Below are 19,670 nucleotides of genomic sequence, written 5' to 3'. Positions count from 1 at the left end.
ACTGAAAAACATTGATTTGTGTTTTTGGTTTGACTAAAAGCCCAGATTCACTTAAAATAGGAATAATGTTACGTGGAGGCGTCAAAAAGGGGTCGCATAGTGTGTAATAACCGAAGTTGTAATTTAAAGATCTTGTAACATAAATAACATTGCAATATCATTATCACATGAAAGACACAAAAAAATTATCGAAAGTAGAAAGAAGGCAACAACAATAAGGTTTGTCCAAATACTCAGAAGCACTCAAAAGAAATGTAATTTTTAGTAGTCTTGCACGTTCAGCTGCACTGGTGGTGGCAACATATTAAACCTATGTGTATTTGGCAAGATTGTTTCAGACTTGAACCATTAAATTTTTATAAACTACACTAGGCTGTCATTAGTATAGTCATAATAAAAATAATATAATTAAACATTGTCTAAAAAATCAAAGGAAACTTACATAGTACTTACAAAGAACAACAATGAAGTAATATATTTGTGCTCAATTATAATATTATCTATTTGTTTTGCAGGAGATAGAACAACCTCAACAACACAAAATCAAGATGAACCCGTTATTATTTAAACATCAAGTTGGTCAGCTCCTTTTCAAGCTAAAGCCAAGCTTAAACATGAATGTGTTAAGTGGATCAAATTTCTCGTCAGGAAATTGTTTTCCTAGATTTTCTACTCTGTCAGTTTTGGATAAATTCTCTTGTAGAAATAGTCTGTCAACAAGTAAACTATATAAAACAAGGCATCCTGTTTATACTGTGACACAGAAACATTATATAACAGAAGATAATGAAACAAAAGCCTTAACTATTTTGAAAGACATGAAACATTTGAGACATTCTCCAAAACCAGCCTTACTTCTTGGGTCTTCTGGATTAATTCCCTTTATAAGTGCGCCATGTTATTTGATCATGTCCCAAACATACTTGCATCACATTGCGTTTGCTCAGTTGATGTATGGGGCTACAATATTATCTTTTTTAGGCGGTGTCAGATGGGGATATGTTATAACCAAAGATGAATTGTTAAACTGGTTCAATTTGGGCTACAGTGTAACCCCACCGTTGATTGCTTGGATTGGACTATTATTTCCTTTTCCTATAGGAATGATAACAATGATATCAGGATTAGCTTTATCAGCATATTTTGACACTATGCTAAGAGGATACCCTCCATGGTTCAAGGCCCTAAGATTTACCCTGAGTTTTTTTGCTGTGCTTTCTCTGTGGACAACTTTTGTTTGTCGATATCTGTTAGATCACCCACAAGAAAACCGGGACGAGTTAACTAACCAATGAAATAAGTTTATCTATTCATTTTCTGTTTATTTCTGAATAATTAATAAAATTGTTTGCGATACCTTGAGAGGCCTTGGTGTTTTTTTCTTTATACAGAATTTAAAGATGGGTTCCCTTATTTACATTTATGAAAATGCTAATACTGATATGAATAGAAAGTAGAGGTGTTCTAATGACTTGGAAAATACCAGTTTGTCTTGTCCATAATTGATTCATAATTAGCTAAATTAGAATAGAATTTCCAGCAGAATTGCAATGAGTGACTGATCAAGAAAGGTCAAAAAAATCTTTTTTTGTTTATCCAGACAGGACATACATGGACATTTATGATTTGTTATATATCTTAAATGCAATAAGAAAATAATGATATGATTAAGAATACATGATAATTCATTAGAAACACCGATTAATCAAATAGCTTGCTTACTTTGACACGAAAAAAAACATTTTAAGGACAAAATCTATTGAAATTTTTTTTTTGTTTTCAAGTGATATGATAATAGGCTAATAGCTTTATCAGTGTCAGAAATTAGGCTTAAAAGCCTTTCTTTCATTTCTTATTGATTTAGTAAATGAATATTGGACAATACCAAATTATATATGATCTTTTGTTTCAATGGCATTAAGAGAATGTTTCTTATCTGAGGATAATCTGAATTAAAGTAAAGTTTTTTATCCTTATTTGTTGCTCCTAATTGGACTAATGAAAGAAATGTTATTCAGCATTAGCCTACTTATTTTCCCAATTTCTATCTGTCTTAGTATCTTTAACATTCAATGTCTGTAAGCACAAAAGAATCTGATATTTACAATATTTCCTTAGTTTAAGAATTAAATATTGTCTGTAGTCTAAGATTTGCGTTTCCGTGAATTATGTTCTCCAATTGTGAAAAATGCATAAGGTCTTTAGTTAGTAAACAATAACTTGAAATGGACAAATTTGTCATTAAAACACCAAGAAACCCAACACCTACAACTGAAAATGGTAGAAAAACTAATTACAAGCAAGCAACAATAGAATCTCTCAAGGTTTGGTCAAATATTATTAGGTTCGGCACGGATTCTCTTCAACTTTCCTCCGATCACAGGCACAGGCACCATTGTACCCTGCGGCTTACAGTGGTTTCCCCCCTTTACAAATTCCTCACATAGTGGTTTCCCCCCTTTACAATTTCCACCCGAGTGGTTTCCTCCCCTATGTATATATGTAAGCTTAGGGTATGTAAAGAAGGAGAATTTGATTTAAATAACATATTTTATTTCATTTTAGATATAGAAATCTGTAGTTATATTTTCCCTAATTCAAATTATTTTTTTCTATATTTTTCTATTTGTATTATTTGAAGGGAGTTGTGGTAATAGAAGATATAGACAGATTAAAGAATAAGTTAAAAATAGAAAATCAGACTAAAGATGTCATGATAGACAGTATTGTTGAATTAGGAAAGAAAAATCCTTCTAAGGAAGTTTTATTGTCTACAAAAATAGGTGAGTGATTGAGTGACATAAAATTTGTTTCACTGAACAAAGCATGTTAATGTTTGCTTTGCCTCATTTAGTTTGGGGTTTATAAGGGTGTCATTATTATTTTGAAAGCTAGTTATCACTAGCTGAATCTAAATGTTTGTATCTGAAATTTAGACATGTCAACAATACTGATTTGAATTTAGGTAAAGTGATCAATAGATTACGTAAACATGAAGATAAAGATATATCACAGACAGCCTGTACAGTTTATAATGATTGGAAACAACATATAGAAAGTAACATATCTCAACCAAGAATTGAAGTTAAATGTGATCCCAAGTCAGAGAAGATGAGAAATTCTGGTCGTAAGTTTCTTGCAGATGCATTGCAATTAGAGGTTAGTTTACTTTACACAAATAATATCATAATTGGGGGTTTTATATACCTCACCAAATGTTATTTTACAATTTTGATTTCACTTGTGCATTTTGACTTCATGGTCACAAAATTTGAACTGGGCTCTGGTAACTAATGCCTTGATGGTGTTCTTCTTGGTTTGGTTATTAGACTTGTAGTTGATGTATTGGTTGTTTTCTATATACAGAGGTTGATACCGTTTCATCCGTCTTCTTTATGCGTATGTCTAGGAAAGGGAGCTGGCTGTTCATTTCAGTTTCAACAGTGAATTGGATTCTTGGGTGGACGGAGTTTAAGTGATGTAATAGTGTTGTAGGATCAGCGTTTGTTGGAAGGATGGTGAAGATATCATCAACTTTGCGTAGCCAACACACTGGTGTGATGGGGGAGTTCGAGAGGCATTGATCTTCAAAGTGGGCCATATACAGTTCTGAGATGAGTGGGGACAGTGGAGAACCCATGGGTAAACCATGTATCTGTTGATAAGTGCCATTGTCCCAATGGTATGATGATTATTCACAGTTGCTTGAACAATCCCATATTCTCGTCATTGAACACTAATAACCTCCCTTTGCAGACCATACGTCATCATTCAATATATCCAATCAGGAATCTGGTTATATTTGGAGTTAAAGGATAGTGATTGGAAATGGCAGCCTCCATTGAATCATTGGAAACCATTGCATATTTGCACATCCTGCTTTTCGATCAGTGATCAATATGAAACTTGACAGAAAGGTTCTTACACATGTCCTTAATATTCCTCAAAATTTCAGAAAATTCCAACACTTCTTTCCATTATGAATTAATTTTTATATGCCCACATTGAGTAAAGGCGTATATTGTTGTCACCCACGTCCGTTCGTCTGTCTGTCCACAATTGCTTGTAAACACTCAAGAAGGCACAATTTTTGATAGATTTCGAAGAAAATTGGTGTCACCCAAGGATGAACCTTATCGATCAGAAATTAGTTGAATTAGTATGAATTATTGCCCTTGTTCTTTAAATTACGTTCAATTTTAGCATGTAAACACTCTAGAAGGTTCAATTATTGACAGATATTGTAGAAACTGCGTTGATCTTAAAAACATGTTCAAGTTTTAGACTGTAAACATTCTAGAAGTCCTAATTCTTGACAGATTTTGATGAAACTTGGTAATATATTCAGTATTGCCTCAAAAAAAAATGTATGTCTGAAGGTTTAATATATCATACTGGTGATTGTTACTGTACTGCCAAATATTTCTATTTAAAATCAAAGCTGCCAGTGGGTGTATATTACCTTGCCTGGCAAGCTATGTTTTTGCTCCCCATGGGCATAGAAATGTTATGCAGTGTACAATTAGTGAAATTTTGTAAGAACAGTAGCATTAGTCAAGTTATTTATTTTCCCAATTTCTAACTGTCTAAGTATCTCTAACTTGTACAGTCCAGACAACACACAAGTACTAAAGTTTTATGCTCTTTTCTTATCAGACCTTTCATTCTGTATTACTGACAGTGAGAGACTGGGTTGAAAAGTCCAATCTCTCTAATACTAATAGTATAATTATATATTTGTTTGAATTATGCAATTTCAGATATCAAATCGTCTGGTAGAAGGAATTGAAAGGGAGTGTTTATATCAATGTAACAGACTATTAAATACAAACTATAAAAGAACAATGAGAGGGATAGTGTTTCTGTTAAAACATCAAGATGATGTCCGGAAACAAGTACTGTCTCAAACTATGTCTATAGAGGACTTAGTTAGAACTAATAAAAAATAACATTGTGCTGTGTTACCATGGTAACAGTATTCTCGGGGAATTGTACAAATGACCGTAAAGAGCTACTTTTTAACTTTTTTTCTATGTCCTGGACATCACAATCAAATAATACAAACATATTTATGATCTAAATGAGTAGAGACCACATATATGTGATAGAAATGAAATGAAGTTAGTGTTATGTCTTATTTGTCTGCACCTGATGGTAAATGAAGAAGGTCAACACCATGCAGTGTGCAATATTTTGCTAAGACAGCAGCATTAGCCTATTCTTATGACTTTCAACTGTCAAGTGATCTTTAACATACCAGAAATATATGAGATATGGAATTTCATTTTACATTTCTAATTAATATTTTCATATATTTTTTTAGATTTTACCACAATTCTCATTTTGTTAATATGGTTCTCTCTTGTTTTAGTAGAAGATATCAGCAGGCTCAGATTGGTAGGATATGCCAAAGTTTCAAACATTCTTTTTCTGACAGATTCATAGAAAAGAACATAATTATTTTACACAGGGTAAAATTATAATTTATTGTTGAACCAATGTTTCATATGTTAATATACAAAATGATAAACCACATGGTATAAAATGCTAATAATAAAACATTGTAAATGATGAATTGTCCAGCAATCCTTTTTATTGTGACATATTATAGTTTTAAATTTAAAATATTAACAAATATATTTTTATGCAATCTGTGAAAATGCACCAACCCTTTTCAACACTGAGAATCAGAAATTTAAATATCAATTTCCCAAATGCAAACTTAAATGACATTAGAATTATGTCACTTCACTTTGTAATGGCAGCTTCACAAGCTGCACAGAAATCTTTCACTATATATGGTTGGTAGAGTGATAATGCCAGTTCAACATAAACAATTAATTTTTAAAATATAAAATATGAGACCAGTGTTCCATACTTAATGGGACACTTTTTAAAATTTGATGGATTAAAGTCCTGGATTATAGTTCTTTCAATAATTGCATTGTTATCTGATAAAATGCAATTATTGCAGATGACTTGAAATATTGGACTACATAAGTGTATTACAACCCATTTAGTTACATAAGTCAGGTATAAAATCAGAAAAGCAGAAGAATTCATAATAAAATCTCTATATAATACATTTAAAAAAAAGGCTGTGGCTATTCATACCGCGGCGGTACAGATATGGCCATCCCTACCTAACCCTAACAAAGTCACTTGACAATCAGAATGGCTTCATGCTTTAAAAAAAAAAAAAAAACTAACGCACCCCTTGTGTTCTTATCCATATCGTTTTTAGTAGCCAAAGAGAATAACAAAAGAGAACACACATCGTGACAGTGCAAATAGTCAGTGCATAAAAAAAAATGTTATATTAAATATAAATATATATATATAAAATAGACTACGATTTTAATTAATTAATTTGAAGGACTGATTCTGAATGTAAGGCCTCAATGGAAATAATATCAAATACATGGCTTTAATCAAACAAGATTGCTGTTTCCCCAAAACATTAGAAAGGGAAAATAGCCCTGTTGAGGTAGCTAGATAAATTGGTGAGATAAAAGATTAATTAATGTTATGTACTAAAGTGTTTCCGAAAGAATGATATTAAAGGGGCGGGAAGACCATTTTTTTTATTTTTAAGCCAAGCTTATCAGTAATAGTGTTAACAGCTCAGCCTTCAAATCCATGTGTGTCCAGAATTATCTGCCTTGAATGTTAAATGACGACAATTTAAGATACTCTGTGATATATAGAAAAGAAGTATATGTAAATAATGAGTAAAATTCCTAGTTTGAAGTATTTTTAAAGGAATTATGTGATTTTCCTACAATTCTAGTACTTCTGAAGACTATTTACATACATTCAAGACTAAAATCAACCCCCAAAATGGCAAAGCTGTCCTTTAACTCACTTGATGTTATTTCAAGTAGTAATAATTATTGTATAAAAGCAGTTCTATAAAATCTAAATGCAAGACTTCTTTTGATAAAATACTTGAGATAGGAAAATTGTGCTAAAAGGCAAAACTGGTCGAGTACAGTGGCTGTAACTGTGGACAGAATCTGAAAAAAAAATAATTTTGTAACTCTCCTTTAATTATTTAATAGGATTAAAAAAAAGGGCCTTAAGACAAAATCTACTGGTTAACTTTTTTTAATTGTCTGTGCCATAAATCCAGAGAATGACTCCTGACCTTAGTACAGGATACTAACCATCAAAAGGCCTAAATAGTCAAATGGATTAAAGAACAAAGGCCTCCATTGTGCAGAACTTTCAAGAAACCTGTAAAGTTGGAAATGTCAATATTTCCCTTTTTATACGCCCACACATTAATTTTCTAAAGGCAATATGTGGAATAGCCCATAAATGGTTACTGTCATTGAAGTCATTGAAGATGATAAAAATGATAATTATTACCTCACTTCCAGTTCTGGCTCTTCAATTTTCAATGATTCACCATCTATGTTGATAAATAATTCTAATTCTTTATCCTGTTGTGTATAATCACTGCGATTTTCTTCATTTTGATCTACTTTAATATGAAATCGACTTAAACCTTGTTTGAATGTGAGCCAGTCAAAATCAACCTGCAAATATTAAAAAAACTAGAACCGTTATAACGGTACCGAAGCAGTGTGCATCCAACCTGATACATCGATAAAACGTTGCATTTTAAAGTCACAATGGGATTTCTTACCGGAAAGAAAAGCATGTAAACGTTCAATAGTAAAAAAAATCGTTTAAACGTTTACCGTTCGGTAGTGAAAAGACGCATGAATTTGATACCATTCGGTACTAAAAGGTGTTAACATTCGGTAGTAAGAAGTCGAATTTTCAAATAGCTATAAAGTTAAAAGTTCAATTCGCACAACAAAAATGAAAATATTTTTGGAAAGGTACAATAATTTGTGTTTCGGCCAAGAGGTCAACAGGTCAAATAAAAGAGAATATAAGCCTTAAAAGTGTTGAAAATTGCTGTTTTGGGACGTTTGTAAAAGCGAAAATATATGTCGGACATCAAAGATAAAAGTATGAATGGACATCGAAGATCAATAACCTTTGACCTTCTAAAGACCAAGATTATGCATGTAAATGGTCAAAATATCAAAATTTTATAAATTGTAAATCCTATTCCCTTTTTTAAAGTAAAAGGTCTAAACAAAATGTAACTCTATCAGATATTGTCCCGAATAGTGCTTTAATTTTTTGTAAAATTTTGATGGTGAAAAATGCAAACTTTTCGAGTTATAACAATTTGAATTATTTATGGTAAAGGTAAAAGTAACCTGGATTTGCCACGCCCACTGCAAAAATTTTGTGCTGTCTGTAATAATGTGTACAATGTCAAATAATGTTCAAAATTTCAAGTGTTTACAATCATTAGATCATGAGATATTCGTAGTTAAACGTTTTTTTAAGGCGACGGTGACTGTCGGTGGATTATAGAAACCGTTAAAATTACGCAAAGTTACTATAGAAGTCAATACAAAATTTTCAAATTCAATTTCAATCAAAATACCAAGTGTTATATATCATTTGAAAGAATAGATTGCGTGTAATAAGGACAAAAGATAAATTTTCGCTTATGTGAATTAGGTCATGTGATAGACCTTTTTTTTAAGTTAAAAATCGTGATTTTCAATTGGCTGTAGAACCGGAAGTTAACGGAGCACAACAAAAGTGAAAATATTATCGGATATACCTCATAATGGGCAACAACCTTTGTTCAGGTCAAAAGGTCAACAAAGGTTAAATAAAAGTAATATGAGCCTTTGAAGTTTCGAAAATTGCTGTTTTCGGACGTCTGTAAAACTGGAAGTATATGTTGCAAATCAAAAATCAAAGTAAGAATGGTCATCTTAGATCAATGACCTTTGACCATGCAAAGGTCAAGGTCATTTACATTAAAGTTCAAAAATTAAATTTTTTAAAATTGTTAAACCTGTTCCCTTTTTTAAAGTAAAGAACGCAAACAACTGTAATCTTATCACAAATTGTCCTAAACTGTGATCTACTTTCATGCAAAATTTCTAGGATGACAATTGCAAACTTTGCGAGTTATAACAATTGCAAATATTTCAGGTAAAGGTAAATACCCACCGGATGTGCCACGCCCACTTCAAAAATTTTAATTTGTCTGTGATGATGTCTACATTGTTAAATAATGTTCAAAATTTCAAGTCTTTACAATTATTAGATCATGAGATATTCGTAGTTAAACTTTTTTTTAGGGCAACGGTGACTGTCGGTGGATTATAAACACCGTGATTTTACGCACAGTTACTATAGAAGTCAGTACAAAATTTTCAATTTTTAAAACGCGCAATTTTGATCAAAATATCAAGTGTGATATATCACCAAAAAGGAGAGATCATGCACTCTAAGAATATATAAGAAATTTTGTTATATGTTAATTAGGTCACGTGACAGAGCTCTTCAAAGTTAAAAATCGCGATTTTCAAATTGCTGTAGAACCGGAAGTTAACAATGCACAACAAAAGTGAAGATATTATCGGATATATCTCGTAAGGGGCAACAACTTTTGTTCAGGTCAAAAGGTCAACAAATGTCAAATAAAAGTAATATGAGCCTTTGAAGTTTCGAAAATTGCTGTTTTGGACGTCTGCAAAACCGGAAGTATATATCGGACATCAAAGATCAAAGTAAGAATGGTCATCCTTAGTCAATGACCTTTGACCATGCAAAGGTCAAGGTCATTCATGTTAAAGATCAAAAATGAAAATTTATAAAATTGTTAAACCTATTCCCTTTTTTAAAGTAAAGAATGCAAACAACTGTAATCTTACCACAAATTGTCCTAAGCAGTGTTCTATTTTCATGCAAAATTTCTAGGATGACAATTGAAAACTATGAGAGTTATAACAATTGCAAATATTTCAGGTAAAGGTAAATACCCACCGGATGTGCCACGCCCACTTCACAAATTTTATTTTGTCTGTGATGATGTGTACATTGTTAAATAATGTTCAAAATTTCAAATCTTTACAATCATAAGATCATGAGATATTCGTAGTTAAATTTTTTTAGGGCAACGGTGACTGTCGGTAAATTATAGATACCGTGATTTTACGCACAGTTACTATAGAAGTCAGTACAAAATTTTCGATTTTTAAAACGCGCAATTTTGATCAAAATATCAAGTGGGATATATCACCAAAAAGTAGATTTTATGCACTCAAAGAATATATAAAAATTTTTGTCGTATGTTAATTAGGTCACGTGACAGAGCTCTTCAAAGTTAAAAATCGTGATTTTCCAATGGCTGTAGAACCGGAAGTTAACGATGCACAACAAAAGTGAGGATATCATCGGATATATCTCGTAAGGGGCAACAACTTTTGTTCAGGTCACAAGGTCACCAAAGGTCAAAGTCACTAGATATGAGCCTTAATATTTTTGACAATTACTGAAAACATAAAACTGGAAATAAAAAAAATACGAATCCAAAATTCAAAAATCAGCTTCCTAAGTTTTGTTAGCAATCGATTGCAGATTCTTTAGACACCAAAATCACACAAATCAGATTTACCCCTGAAGCTTAATATCGATTTTTACAAAAATTGGTCACATCAAGATGGCGTCTAACACGTTACTTCCGGTTCAAATTTTTTCATTCCAAAATTGTTATAGGGACAATTTTAACTAATTTCAAAAAGAATTTTTCAAATAACTACAAAATTCCGGAAGTTGAAATTTCAAGTTTAGAGGCGAATGACGTCAAAACCGGAAGTGATATCGAAATTTTGAAAATAGATTTTTGTCAGGAATCAAAATGCTTTTCTACTATTAAATTTTTAGACCGATTGAAATAAAATTGTAGAAGTTGAAAAAAACGCTAAAATTAAAACAAAAAAAGTCAGCGACAAAAGTCAAAATCTGAAATTTTATAAAGTGCTATCTTTTAGTCATTGGTTAAAAGTAATGAACAAAACAAAAGTTATGGTCAAAATAGATGCAGAATTAGAGCAGTAATTCGAAATACGTAATGAATGGTTAACGTCATACGTCATTTCCGGTTGGAAAAAAATGCGTCATTTTACATTTAAACAGTAGCGACACGCAAAGTATAAGAAATAATAGTGTCAGACAATGTGTGACATGTGCAGTTTTGGCTGGGGAGCGTGACCAGAAGTAGGCAAAAAAAAAAAAAAAAAAAAAAAAAAAAAATAGTCATTTGCAAAACAATGCAGTGCGTTCAAAGAACGCACTGCAATAATCTTGTGTCTTGAGCATGTTACAGATTAAAACTATCTTAAAAATTTATTCTGTCAAGATATCTAATTCATAAAATGGACTAGTTCATCAGTATTTTGTCGTCTTACGTTTTATTCAAATAATTAATACTAGTTACCATAAACAAATACCTAGATGGTCATGTTGATGGCTTGATGTATTACAGAAGGCATTTCATAGGATCTTGCCCTTAAAATCCTAGCCTTTCCAGTAGATAGGCTTTTAGATATCTGTATCACTTGCCAAACTTCAAATGATATACATTATTCGATATTCAGTATTAAATCCCTTTAATCCCATTCTAAAAAATTTCAAATTCTGAAATTCTACATATTAAGAACTCACAAAAGATTTATCCTGTACTGCATATCTTCCCAAATGTTTTAAAAATTGAAATTTAGGAGGCTTTGCTGTAGCCATTAAACTTCCAGTTGGTTGTTGAAGACTGGATATAAATTTTGCTTCTTCACATTTTAAATCTACATCAGAGCAAAATGTGGCAATTGACTGAAAATCCTCCAAATCTAATTTCTTCCATTCTGAAAATCAAAATGGTCAGAAATATCTACTGATATATAAATAACCATATCATGAAATAATGAAGATAGGCAACGTCATACAATGCCTTGGTTTATTGTCTCATCCACACAATGTTTCTCAATGTCAGCCCCTCCAATCTGATTCTTGACTGGAGAAACCAGGTTGAAAAATCCAAAGGTATGATCTCAACCTATGCACTGCCAAAAATAATAATTAGAGTATATAGCAAAATGATTGTAAAACAAAGGGAGAAAAAATAGAGTACAAACTGAAAGATCACTTGCAAGATAACATAATTAAGCCATAGAAATTATGGACACTGAAAGGGTGAGTTAATTTAATTTTAAAAATATCATGCAGATTTCTAGAAAGTGTCTTACTCACCACTCTCAGTATTACCAGACCTAAAATAGAAAATAAAGCAAAACTTTAAAACAATCAAGTGGTGTTTACATTTTTAATACCCCACAAAGTTCAACAAAAAATTTAAGCAAGTCTCACAATAACAAATTTTTCACTTAAAGACTCAAAAAAATAGAAAATAACTTGTTAATTTATTGAAATATACATGCTTTTAAATATTTTCATTTTAGTGTATACCACTGACTTCAGCACAATTGCAGAATGAAAGGATAAACACTCATGTAATTTATTTATCACATGGAATGCCATAACAGAAAAAATCCAACATAAAAAATATCACATAACAGAAGTTGAAATTTTATACCAAGAAACTCATAATATATACCAAAGTCTTTAATCATATACCAAGAAATTCATATCAAATACCAAGAAGTTTAAATTATATACCAAGAAATTCATATCAAGTACTAAGAATTTTAATCATATACCAAAATCATTAAATACATACCAAGACTAAAAGTTAGTTCCCAAGGTTTTTAGGCTAGATAATAGGTTATGACTTGAAATCTGTTCAAAAATAATACGCAAATATACTGTACATCATTGCTCGAATTGAAGCTTAAAAATGGCACAAACAGGGACAATGACACTATAAACCCATATATAATATTTAATGATTGCATATAGAAATGACGGATCAATGTCAATAACTGAAGACTTACTTATTATCAAGAGTTTTATATTTCAATTCAGCTTTAAACAAACGATTTCTGCCAATAAAACTTCCACCTATAGTTACTGAAAAAAAAATTGTTTTGCTTAAAAAATACCAAGATTACTAACATAAACAACAAAAGTCATAATTCCATTTCTGATAATTCTACCGCATTCTATATAAGACATCATATTCAGAAAACGTGCTAAAAGTAGCTATAGTACAATTTTATCATCCAAGAAGAAGTAATTATTATTTTTATTAATAAATAAATAAGAAAATATACCGGGATATCTCATAATCTTCATCCATCTTCTACTTTCTGCCTTCTTGATTAAATCAGAGAAGAAACCATAACCCATCAATAACCCACCATATATTACATGTTTATCTTTTACATTTATATCTATAACACATGCTTTATGATGTTCCCCTAAACAACATAAAATAACAGATTTATTAGGAAGTATCAAAACAAGTGGTTGCCATTTAGTATATTGGGGTACAAGAAGAGTAAGATAGCTTGCCAGGCAAGGTAATATACACCCACTGGCAGCTTTGATTTTGAATACAAATATTTAGCAGTACAGTAACAATCACCAGTATGAAATATTCAACCTTCAGTCATACACTTCTTTTGAACTCTTTAGGCCGATAATGAATAATATCGAGTATGAGTTATTGGCCTTGTTCTTGAAAACGTGTTCAATTTTTAGCTCATGAAAACTTTAGAAGGCAAATATTCAATCTTCAGCGCGGTATTGAATAATAAAACCAAGTTTTGTCAAAATCCAACAACAATCATGCCTTTTAGTGTTTAAGAGCTTAATTTGAAAGCGTTTTCAAGAGCAAGGGCAATAACTCATACTAAATATTTTTTAAATTCTTCTGATTTTAAATAGGGTTCTTCCTTGGGTGATTACGAACACTCATACCAAGTTTTGTCAAAATCCATCAAGAATTGTCTCTTCTAGAATGTTTACGAGCTAAAAATTGAATGCGTTTTCAAGAACAAGGGCAATAACTCATACCTTATATTTTTCGATTCTTCTGATTTTCCATAGGGTTCTTCCTTGGGTGATAACGAACACTCATACCAAGTTTTGTCAATATCCATCAAGAATTGGGTCTTGTAGAGTGTTTACGGGCAATTGTGGACGGACCGACGGACATGGGTGACGGCAATATACACCCCCCATTTCATGTGGGCGTATAAAAATGAAAACACAATCATTGCAAAAACAAAGCATAAGAACTTTTCTCATAACTTTCACTGTACAAGGATTTGTGACAACAAAATGAATTTCCTGTGTCCCTGCTCTCCGGAAATAACATTATGGCATTAATGTCTTTTCAGAAATTTTTTTCTTGTGTGCCTCCACTCACCACTTACAATTATTGATTTAAAGTAAGCCCAAAACAGCCAACTGGTTATTTACCTTTTCTTCACGTGCTTGCAGCACAATATAAGATAGTTTTTTTTTAAGTCATTTTAAGGTTAATTACAGTCTTTTCATAGATATAAATATCTACAGATTTATTTTTAAGTTAACCTTTGAAATTATCAATTCTCTGTACTGATTGTTATGTCCACTCTTCATGATTTACCTTTAATTATATGTAGAGCTGAGGTTTCTACATCTATAACACCACAAGTCAGACCTGCCACACCATTACCTGTACCTAAAATAGATCAACAGATTATACATACTATATGAAAAGTGTGGCAAATGAAATACAGTGAGCCTACATGAATAAATACCTGAATTTGCTGCTCCTTTAGTTTTTGGCATTGCATTTCATCCTTTATCACAAATGTCCATTTAACAGCAGATAGATTGTCTTTCCATCAGCCTTTGAAACCATACATATAATATCTTCTATCAATTGATTTTCTTTAACAGATTGAGGTTGTGAGGGGATCACTGACATGTAACAATGTGGGTAGTATTTTTTTTTTTTAACTAGAATTAAGTCTAACCTGCAGGTATTACACCAATTGGTAAGGTAGGTGATACCAATTGACTATTAACATCATTATAGTCTACATTATTCTCTTCCTGGGTTTTAATTATCAACCCATTTAATACCTCATGATATAACCCATCACCAGATACCACAACTATACTGTTAATTATAAGGTATAAGTCATCTTGGTATGTGCTTTGTTACCTGAGAGTGCTCAATTGCCAATATCTCTGATAAGGACCTACCTACACACCAAAATCAAATATCGGTAAAAAATAGTATTCTGTAGAGTGAGCATTGGATGGTACCTATCACTTTTGGACAACTATCTGATAACTATGTATCCATGAAAAACTGCTTGATTGTCACAAAAATTGAAGATTCATCTTTACTTTACATACACACCATATGAAAGAAATTTGCCAGTGGAATAGCCTACAATAGAGTACATTAAGCACTTGCACATTAAGTCCAACACTGACCATCCTCTGTCCTTGGTACAAAACTAAACATCAAGACACTTACCATAGAGTTATAAATAGAATACGTTAAATGACGTCAGTGTGGACTCTAGTTCTTATTATATAACTCTATGACACTTACCCATCACATTTACTTTCATCTACAGATTTTCCTATTTCATACCCATGATTTGATCTTTCTGTTACTGTAAGTAAGTAAGACAAAGAATTTATTGTATGAATCATACCAATTAACGTTCGGTTACATCTAAAATCATACTTTTGTACTATTGACTTGAAAGGAACATTAACGTGACAAAAAAATGCCAAGTCAGAATTTTGTATCAAAACATTTTTCTTTCATTTGAAATTCGATATCAGCCAATTATTGAGGATTGATCACATTCAAATTATACAGAATACAAGATTTTCATTTGGTACTGGAGCAAAACTAAATATGTAATGAAAAAAAAACATACCTTTAATATCCACAACAATGCCAGCTAGTTTAAACAATGGTGCTACTTTTTTATCATATGTTTGTCTAGCTCTTCCAGTACCTCCTATTGGGTTTATGACAACCAATAAATTCTTTGGTTTTCCTTAAACATAAAGAAATTTTAAATCAGAAAGATTAATCAGGGTTTTGTTTTTGTTATACGACACAAAACTCTTGGCCTTGGTTAAATGATATTTTTATGTAATGCCAAACATAGTAAAAAATTGAGATAAATAGTACTGATTTTCCTATGAGCCATAAGCTTACAATAATTTGACCTCTTGCATTAATGTGTCTTCATATCTGTAGAGTAAAAAACCACTGCCAAGAGGTGTCATATTTCTTACAAAACAAAATAAGCAGTTTTAACAAACATAAGCCAGTTTTCTGTTGATCGTCAAGGTTTTGAAGAAGGCAGAATGTTTGTTAAAGCAAATATTTTCAACATTTATTTTAAGTCATCAGAGTTACATAGTATTCACCTTGTTTAATTCTGTCTTCTATTGTAGATATCATATCAAGGAAGTCGCCTTCAAAACTAATGTGATCACATCTCCATTTGTTATCTTTTAATTTGGTGATATAGTAAATAGTGAGATATCTCGAGGCATCATCTATACAGTTTTTCTTATTAAATAATTTAGTTTCACAACCAACAACATCTTTCCATTCAACTGTCCGCTCTACAATAAATAGTAGAAAGAAAGAAATGTGAGGGCTGATAATTTGAGGATTTGAATGGAATAGTTTAAATGATAATATATAGAGGCGAGCTCAATTTGAATTGAAATCCTACTTCTGGTATTCAACATATCCTGGAAGTGACAACATTGTAAACACCATCAGTAGGCTAGGTTTTTTTTTCAATTACAGGAGAATTATTTCTAAAAAGTAATACAAATAGTCAAAAAAATTGAGCTCTATCAGCTGGTAGAGCAATTATCTAGATGACTGCATCACTTTAAGAATAACACCTGGTTCTCCCAGAATTCAACATGAAAATACGTACTAATCCAGTGTCACAATATCAGTGATGCTCATGAAAAGATTAATTACTTCCTAAATGGCTTGTTAAATATGGAGGTCAATCGTATTCAGAATTAGATGCTATGTACTTATGTCTAATACATACGACACATACATCTGTGCTATGTTCAAAGACAAAATACCTCTTTTACTTATGTCATAATAAGTCTAAATCATAATGCAAATGTTAAATTACATAAAACCACCGACACAATACCTAAAATGATACATGCAATGTCCTTTCACTTTCGACACTGTACATTGACAAAGCATAATTGTCTTTGCGTCTTTTACATTGCACTAGTTACATTACATCTTCGTCTTAGTATCTTCTAAATTGCATTAGCTAACTTGTTAAAAAAACCTCCATAGTTAAATTGCATGATTAAGTCAGGACATAAGGTTTTAATTCTGAACACTGCTATAGCCCAATTTGAGTTCTATAAGCAAATATTTAGACCTCTGTATTACTTTAAACTCTCATGCCATTGCTGGTAAAGCAAATATACAGACTACATCTTTCGGTTAAAAACAATCTAAGATATAATGCTTAATATATATAGCATATAATGGTTTACTAACTCACCTTTTGATTTTAATTTACTCTTTACTTCTGACTCATGGTATTTCCACTCAATGGCAGAATCATTAATAATCACATCTACTGAATTTCCTTCACTTTTAACATTTTCAATTCTTGTGTCCAGCTTTACATTATCAAATTCGGCCATGGTTTACTTTGATTCAAATAAAAAGGGCATAAAACATAATGAATTGAAATTTATTAAAAATTTTCTGCTTCTAGATGAAAGTAAACCTGCCTGCAATCATATAGGCATATGTGACCAAAATTTTTCAAATTGATCATCAATAAGCCTACTTTAGAATATACAGTGGTGTAACCTATTTTCGTGGATATAAGGATTCAACACCGAATTTCGTCAAAGTTAAAAAAAGGAAAAAAAAATTTTATGTCTTAGATGTTTCCTCAGATATTCTACAAAATAATAGAAATTGGTTTATTTCGATTTTCTTAATGAATCTCTTAGTATTTATCTTTAATACCAATTCATTATAACCAGTGACAATTCCTTCAAAGAACCACGATTTAAAAAAAAATAGTGACTGACAAAATATGATACGTAGCGTGATTTATTGCTAAAATTCACTGAAACAACATAAGAATATGGTCCACTTTGTGTTCCATAGAAATTTTCTGCTGACACGGACTCCGCTAGCTGATCACGTGATTCGTTGGATTATATTCTAGCAGACGACACTTGGAATTCCGATTACCGCTCGGGATTATAATGAAATTCGGCCGATAAAAAAAGGTGACGTTTGGTAATAAGTGAAATCCGCCATTTTGTATTTGTCAAAGTATATTAATACATTTTACCTTGATTGAAATTACTGGATTCATTCTACTAGCTGACATTGTACAGAAAACCCATTTTTATTAAAATAAACTGATGCGGAGGTCGAGCAAGGTCGCTCATGTAAATTATTAATCATTTCCAAAAATCCACGAATACTAGATTTCCACGAAATTAGGTTACTTGACTGTAATTGTGTGAGAAAAACTCAGAGCCCCTGGGGGCCAGTCCCCCTGTAAGAAAATTGCGCCCCGCCCTGAAAAATTAAGATAAATTAAAAATGACTTATGAGTCGCTATATTTGAGCCCCCTTAAAAAAATTTGCCCCCCCCCCCCCCCCCACAACCCATGAGACTCTGAGCTACCTACGGGCCTACTAAATCAAATTTCTGCTCAATCTTCCTTTTTTGCACACTCACCACATTTTTTCATCACCAAATTGATTATCAATAAGGTATGCAAAGACAGTGTAAGCTAGTGTTTTGATAGTCCTTGGTTTAAAATGTCTTAGCATCTGTCCGGAAAACTAGTCTACGTCATATAGAAGACAATACAATTTAACAGGATTATTAGATAGCCTTCTAGATTTAAGATTCTTTACCGTTTGTCTGACAATTGATCACCATCTAAGGTAGCCAATATCAGGATGGACACAAATCAACCACACAAAGCCTGTCTTAGATATAGAGTCTAAAGTTTTCTATTAAATGTCAACTGTATGAAATTATTTTCATTTGACCTATATAATAATAAACTCGATTATCGTGTACTAATGAAGGTCAAATTTGGCGGGATATATGAAACGCGGGAAACCGTTTTCAATGTCGTTTGGAGGACTTACTAAGTAGGATTTCTAAAACTTTGGTTATGCTGTGGGGTGTATTTCCATGTAAGGCGAACTTGCATGAACACATAATTGAATGTTGAAATTCATTTCTTTGACTTAAGCTAAACAGCTACCCTTCAAAATTGAGAACTGTAGAAAACAAGATTCTCCATCCGTTTGGTTTAAACAGTATTTATTTCCACAACAATGTACAAACAAATTTTATTTTATATACATGTGTATTGAAAGCAAATCATAAACTAACAAATATATTTACAAACAAGTGGTTGCCTAGCAAGATAGGCCCACTTCCCTGATAAATTTTGTCTAATCATACCAAAATATTTTGTATAAGATATTGTTGATTTAATCAAACACAACAAAAGGGCAATAACTCAAATTCCATTCATTGAAAAATCGTCAAATTCAAGACCAAAATCTCATTGTATTAGAGGATCACACAAGGTTTCATTAAAATCAGATGAAAACTGTAGTCTCTATTGTGTTCACAAACAAATTTTGACGCGTTTTTACTACGTCAAGGGCAATTACTCAAAAAGCATTCATCGAAAAATTGTCCAAGATCTCATGAATATAAATGATCACACCAAATTTCATTAAATCAGATAAAATCTGTAGCATCTGTTTGTCCTTGACCATTTCATATCTTAGTATCAGAAAAAGGAAT

General features: G+C 31.7%; 3 protein-coding genes across 3 annotated transcripts; 2 read left to right on the top strand and 1 right to left on the bottom strand.

Moving 5' to 3' along the window:
• Positions 1-818: 818 nt before the first annotated feature.
• On the top strand, positions 819-1,295 carry LOTGIDRAFT_103089 (hypothetical protein; the record flags this gene model as incomplete). The annotated part of the gene is made up of 1 exon (XM_009045611.1): positions 819-1,295. The coding sequence occupies one exon, from the start codon at positions 819-821 to the stop codon at positions 1,293-1,295; it is 477 nt and encodes a 158-aa protein (XP_009043859.1).
• Positions 1,296-2,214: 919 nt separating this feature from the next.
• LOTGIDRAFT_227947 (hypothetical protein) lies at positions 2,215-6,192 on the top strand. The gene is made up of 4 exons (XM_009045610.1): positions 2,215-2,324; positions 2,642-2,783; positions 2,966-3,159; positions 4,761-6,192. Exons 1-4 carry the CDS (start codon positions 2,226-2,228, stop codon positions 4,947-4,949), a joined length of 624 nt encoding a protein of 207 aa, XP_009043858.1. The 5' UTR covers positions 2,215-2,225; the 3' UTR covers positions 4,950-6,192.
• A 6,849-nt stretch (positions 6,193-13,041) lies between these two features.
• LOTGIDRAFT_102901 (hypothetical protein) lies at positions 13,042-15,858 on the bottom strand (the record flags this gene model as incomplete). Its single annotated transcript, XM_009045609.1, has 5 exons — positions 13,042-13,259; positions 14,435-14,509; positions 14,808-14,953; positions 15,398-15,461; positions 15,735-15,858. Coding segments are annotated over 5 exons (627 nt in total), but the record flags the coding sequence as incomplete, so codon positions are not given.
• Positions 15,859-19,670: the final 3,812 nt, after the last annotated feature.

The sequence above is a fragment of the Lottia gigantea genome, assembly GCF_000327385.1.
Source record: "Lottia gigantea unplaced genomic scaffold LOTGIsca_1, whole genome shotgun sequence".
Taxonomy (NCBI): Eukaryota; Metazoa; Mollusca; class Gastropoda; family Lottiidae; genus Lottia; species Lottia gigantea.
This window is presented reverse-complemented; position numbering and strand designations above follow the sequence as displayed.

Bases quoted from the DNA above. Each gene is read 5' to 3' on its own strand.
- LOTGIDRAFT_227947 (XM_009045610.1), top strand. From the start codon at position 2,226: ATGGACAAATTTGTCATTAAAACACCAAGAAACCCAACACCTACAACT. The intron at 2,325-2,641 runs GTTTGGTCAAAT...TATTATTTGAAG, and splicing joins CAACAATAGAATCTCTCAAG to GGAGTTGTGGTAATAGAAGA. The intron at 2,784-2,965 runs GTGAGTGATTGA...ATTTGAATTTAG, and splicing joins TTTATTGTCTACAAAAATAG to GTAAAGTGATCAATAGATTA.